The sequence below is a fragment of the Scyliorhinus torazame genome, chromosome 11, assembly GCF_047496885.1.
Source record: "Scyliorhinus torazame isolate Kashiwa2021f chromosome 11, sScyTor2.1, whole genome shotgun sequence".
NCBI lineage: Eukaryota > Metazoa > Chordata > Chondrichthyes > Carcharhiniformes > Scyliorhinidae > Scyliorhinus > Scyliorhinus torazame.
Window position 1 is genome coordinate 114,168,388 of NC_092717.1, and position 5,736 is coordinate 114,174,123.

The window sequence follows — 5,736 nt, forward strand, 5'->3', positions numbered from 1 at the left end:
CACAGTGGTTAACACTGTTGCTTCACACCGGCAGGGTCCCAGGTTCGATTCCCGGCTTGTGTCACTGTCTGTGCGGAGTCTGCACGTTCTCCCTATGCCTGCGTGGGTTTCCTCCCAAAAGTGTGCCGTTAGTTGAATTGGATATTCTGAATTCTCCCTTTGTGTACCTGAACAGGCGATGGAATGTGGTGACTAGGGGCTTTTCACAGTAACTTCATTGCAGTGTTAATGTAAGCCTACTTTTGACAATAAAATTATATTATAGTAATTACAACTCAGGAAAAGTGCACTCTCCCCAAGCTATGTACTACCTATCGGCCACGAGGAACTGATCATACAATCCCAATAGTGCAGAAGGCCATTCGGCCCATCAAGTCTGCACCGACCCTCTGAAAGAACACCCCCATAACCTCACCTAACCATTGGACAGTAAGAGACAATTTAGCATAGCCAATCCCCCTAACCTGCACATTTTTGGACTGTGGGAGGAAACTAGAGTACCCGGAGGAAACCCACGCAGACATGGGGAGAACGTGCAAATTCCAGTCACCAAAGTCTGGAATTGAACTGGGTCCCTGGCACGGAGGCAGCAGTGCTAACCAGTGTCACCCCAACTGAGCTTTGGATCCCAAGTTATCTGTCACCAAGATCACATACCTGCATCGTTGCAGCGTCACCTACCTCTGTCAGCCTCCCTACCAAAACCCCTAACCTTATTATTCTATCTAGATGCTAATGCTGTTTTCTCATTATCCATCTTGGAGTAATTCTTATTCATCTCCAGTGCTGCCAGCTGTATTGTCTTGCATAAATTCTCACTTGTCCATTATCCTCATCCTTGCTGCACTTCATTAGCCCCCATGCCCAAATGCATCCACTCAAAATGTTGCAACCCAAATTTTACAACAGTAACAGCAGCGTCACCATCTATTCATTTCAAACAGACTTCTTTAGCGTGCAGTAAAACATAGTAATCCCAAAGTTGCCGCCAGCAGTGCTATGCTTCTCCACCAGGTGAGTTGTAGAGATTCCCATAGATTGCAATCAATTCAAAATCATTGAACAAATGAAAAATTCTCCTTCTACACTATTCTCACTGTAAAAACCTTTGAAATAGTTACATCTTGTCCAATGAGGTGCAGTTGCATTTTTAATTGTACACCAAATTCATAATTATTGCTGAATAACCTTTCAATTTTATATTTGTGGAACACCTAATTTCTCCATTATGCGAAAATAAAGTTTAAAATTAAAACTTAAAAGTCGTTACTTTATATTTCAACATCTAAATCTTATACATATGCTCCAAATTCTCGCAAAATGTTACAAAGTGAAGGATAATCACTGCTTTTAACTTCTTGGTTTGATGCTTTGTGAGAATTCTTCAATCCGAGTGGGTGCATGCTTTGCTTGATAACGGCACTGCGGCTGGACACCTCGTGGTAGCTTTGACCTGGTGTCAGATTCAAATTAAGGGACAATCCATGCCAGAGTTCACCTGAGCTTTTGTGGGTAGCTTTCTTCAAAGTCAACAAATACCATCACAAGTGACTCCAAACCCTAGACCATTGTCCACATCTTCAAATCATCCACTAGTTGTCTCAGTTCTAATATTTGCAATTCACTTTCTAACCTGATCTCAGATGCCACTCGGGATAGAATGGGGGTGGCTAACTGAACTGATCTACAGAGCACTTGATGGATCAAATGGCCTCTTCCAGTGTCTTTTTAAAAAAAATCTGTCACAAGTAGGCTTACATGAACACTGCAATGGAGTTACTGTGAAGAGCACCTAGTCACCACATTCCACTTGTCCGGGTACAGTGGGAGAATTCAGAGTGTCCAAATTACCTAACAGCATGTCTTTTGGGACTTGTGGGAGAAAACAGAAGCACCCAGAGAAAACCCACGCAGATATGGGGAGAACATGCAGACTCCACTCAGACAGTGACCCAAGCCTGGAATCAAACCGTGGACCCTGGAGCCGTTAAGCAACAGTGCTACCCACTGTGCTGTCCCAGACTATGACTCAATCGCCTGCCTCGATTTCATAAAATCTACAGTGCAGAAGGAGGCCATTTGGCCCATCGAGTCTGCACCAGCCCTTGGAAAGAGCACCCAACTTAAGCCCATGCCTCCACCCTATCCCCGTTAACAGCAGCTAACCTTTTGGACCCTAGGGGCCAATTTTGCATGGCCAATCCACCTAACCTGCACATTTTTGGACTGTGGGAGGAAACTGGAGCACCCAGACACAGGGAGAAGGGACAAATTCCAAACAGTCACCCGAGGTCGGAATTGAATCCGGGTCCCTGGAGCTGTGAGGCAACAGTGTTAACCACTGTGCCACCCTCTTGTTACTTCATTGCCCGTTAACATCTCAAACCCAACTTTTCAACCTGCCCCTCTCCCAATGCTCTTTATTTTCTCTGTAAAGCATCTTTTTTTTTGGGGGGGGGGGATTTTACGTTTTCGATTGCTCCTAGATAGACAACTCTATATCCCTCCAGCCATTGTTACTTTTGAAACAGCATGCTGGTACTTCATCACTTCACATTACCTAAACACAGCTTTTAATTTCCCACTGATGCAACTTACAAATAAAATAAAAACTTTGAATGTTTCAAGTTAGAATATTTTACTGTATTTTATACAAGTATCCTTTGGTGACGTACAAAGACACAAAATTCATGAGTAATTAAATTGAAAACTGAACAGAATCTATTTTAAAACATTTTTAGGACATCACAACTGTTTGTTTCAGTCAGCTACATAGGCAATGTACATAAAATAAAACCGCAAACTCCAAATGAGGTATGGTTGTGGCTTGGTCAATAAGACAAAGAAATATGGGTGAAAATCCAAAGAACAGAGTAGAAGATGTTAAAAAAGTGGGAGAGGAGTTGAATTATGGTCAGTTATTAATTGGAGTCAGAATCACAATGATTGCACAGCAGACTAATTATAGACATTGCTGGTGGTGAAGTCAATTTCTTAATTCAATAATAGATTTGCTGTGATATCCTGAAGATATAACGAAGCATTATAGAAATATAACTTCATCTTTTCTATTTGTCCGAGATAGCAATGCTGATCAGAATCATAGGATTTCCAGGGAAGCAAACTCAAAATACTTGGGGTGAGTTGTCAACTGCGACTCAGTGGGGAGCATTCTAACTAACCTCACTCTGATTGTGGACTGTAGATGCACTCCTGGTACACTCAGACCGTTTATCTTCAGAGCTGTGAATATTTAAAAAAATTACCAACATTTTTATACAACATACATACAGCTACCCTGAGGATAAACGGCTACTCCTTATGAAAACAGAGTTGCTATGGATAGTGATCTTGCTCTGTTTTACAAGCTCCTGGTTTAAAACAATCCCGTGGAGTCATTTGTTACTGTAACATAAGTGTCCCACAAGGTAAATCATTTCAATACAGTCCATTTGGTCGCAGCCAACTAAATGTAGGATTACAGTATCAAGTCTTGAGCCACACAAAAGATTGGTTGTGGGTACAAAATAAGTCTTTTGCACAAGTATAATCTTTCACGTGTATAATTATACAGATACACATACCACAGGAATTACAAAATAGTTTATTTTAAGTTCATGAAAAGGCCAAATATCAAAAGGCTAGATATTTCACTCTCAAAACTATAAAGTTATTTGAAGTCAAGAGTACAATATTTAAATAATAGTTTTATGTAGCTCATTTTCTGTTTCCTCGTTGTTTCGTGGTCGGTTTCCGACCCTGGCCTTTCCTTCGGTTTTGATTGTGACCTTTTCCTCCTTGCCTGCCTTTTGGATGCATTTTCCTTCGCTTCGCTGCCTCCTCCTGTTCATCTTCACGAAGTTGCCTATTTACAGCTCTAGTGAGGTCCAGTTTTGGCTTCTTGTTGGACATTATTTTTAAAAGCTCCAGTTGTTTCTGCCTCTCTGCTGAGAAATCTCCAATCAGGGGCTCGAACTTCCTCTTCTTGCCAGCATTCCTCTGTTCCTTTTCTTTGGGCAACTTATCCTGAAATTTGCCAACTGAAGCCGTGGCTGCCTTAGCCACATGGATAGCTTTGCTTAAGTCGACTTTGCTTGGCTGATCGGTGGGGGCGAGTCCCACGCCGGGCACTTTACTCTTCTGAGCTCTGGCGATATTGCGCAGTCTGCTCAGCTCGTTCTTCGCCACCCTTTCTTTTTTGGCTGTTACCCGTTTGGCAAATTGATCCTCGTTGGGATCTGCGGTCGCGGGCACTTCAATTACCCAATCTTTGGTCTCATCGTTGGCCCTCTTGTAGCCCCAGCGGCGCCGCCATTCTTTCTTCTCCTTGTCCCAGGCCAAGTTGCTCTTCTTTTTCTTCTGGATCCCCTTGAGTTTGGCGAACTCTTCCCAGCGGGTGGGCGGCCGGGTTTTGGGCAGTGCTTTCTCTCGGGGGATGCGTGTGGTGGGCTGGGGGAGTTTGGCCACGATGGCCTCGTTCTGCCGCTCACTCGGCAGCTGCCAGATGGCGTTGACTAGCAGCTGCGTGTTGTCCCGGGCCAGTGAGCGCAGGAACTCCTCGGGATCCTGCCGGAAAGACCCGGGCTTCAGGGGGTTGCTGTCCAGCGCCGTTAGGTTGCCCAGATCGAACTGCAGCTCCAGTGGCTTCTCCACGTGGATAGAGCGCAGGCCGCCGGGCCCGGAGCGCTCGGCTTCGGCCAGAACATCCTCAATCAGAGCCGCCATCTTCACAGGGCACAGGTTAAACAATCACTTCCGCACGCGTCATTTCCTCCCCATTTGACCAATCAGAGACCCTCTGTCTCTGAGAACCCGCCCCCTCCCCGGTTCAGTGCTATATCTAACTGCTTCGAACACATAGTGTTTTGGGCTTGACTGCTTTCTGTGTCAGCAAATTCCACAAGCCGACCATTCTGGGGTGGAGAAATTTCTCCTCATATCAGTCCTAAATGGTCTACCCCGTATCCTGAGATTGTGACCCCCTGGTTCTGGACACCCCCACCATCGGGAACATACTCCTTGCATTTACCCTGTCTAGTCCTGTTACAATTTTATAGGTTTCTATGAGATTCCCCCTCATCCTTATGAACTCCAGGGAATACAATCCTAACTGACTCAATCTCTTCTCATACATCAGTCCTGCTATCCCAGGAATCAGTCTGGTAAACCTTCTCTGCACTCTATAGTAAGAACATCCATCCACAGATAAGAAGACCAAAACTGCACACAATATTTCAGGTGTGCCCTCACCAAGGCCCTGTATAATTGCAGCAAGACATCCCTGCTCCTGTACATGAATCCTCTTGCTATGAAGGCCAACATACAATTTTTCTTCTCTAACAGACAAGTTGCCTTCTTACACATTCATACACAAGGGCCCATTCTCTGCAAACTAAAGGAATATATTCAAGTTTTGCACATTTAAAAAAATTCCCCAGGTGCTGGTGGAGCCTTCAGTTCCCCAGTTGCTTTCTCTATGGCAACACCTTAGCCAATCAGAGTAAACTTGACAACTAACCAGCATCTCCTGTCTAAATTGTTGCAATTATTTGTCCTGATAGAAAGCCTCAAGAACACGTCCCCCTTTTCAACAGCATTACATTTCTGTACTACCAAGAAACTGAAAATATGTAAGGATTCCGAAAAGTTTAGAAGAAAGTAATAAGGTATGAGAAAAGGAGTGGGATATGAGAAGAGGCACCCTGCCTCCCATTAATGAGCTGTTGCTAAGTCCTC

At 44.2% G+C, this 5,736-nt stretch overlaps 1 protein-coding gene across 1 annotated transcript; it reads right to left on the bottom strand.

Annotated features, from left to right (window-relative positions):
• Positions 1-2,621: 2,621 nt before the first annotated feature.
• rrs1 (ribosome biogenesis regulator 1 homolog) lies at positions 2,622-4,754 on the bottom strand. The gene has a single exon (XM_072467650.1). The coding sequence runs from the start codon at positions 4,723-4,725 to the stop codon at positions 3,718-3,720; it is 1,008 nt and encodes a 335-aa protein (XP_072323751.1). The 5' UTR covers positions 4,726-4,754; the 3' UTR covers positions 2,622-3,717.
• Between the last annotated feature and the right edge of the window lie 982 nt (positions 4,755-5,736).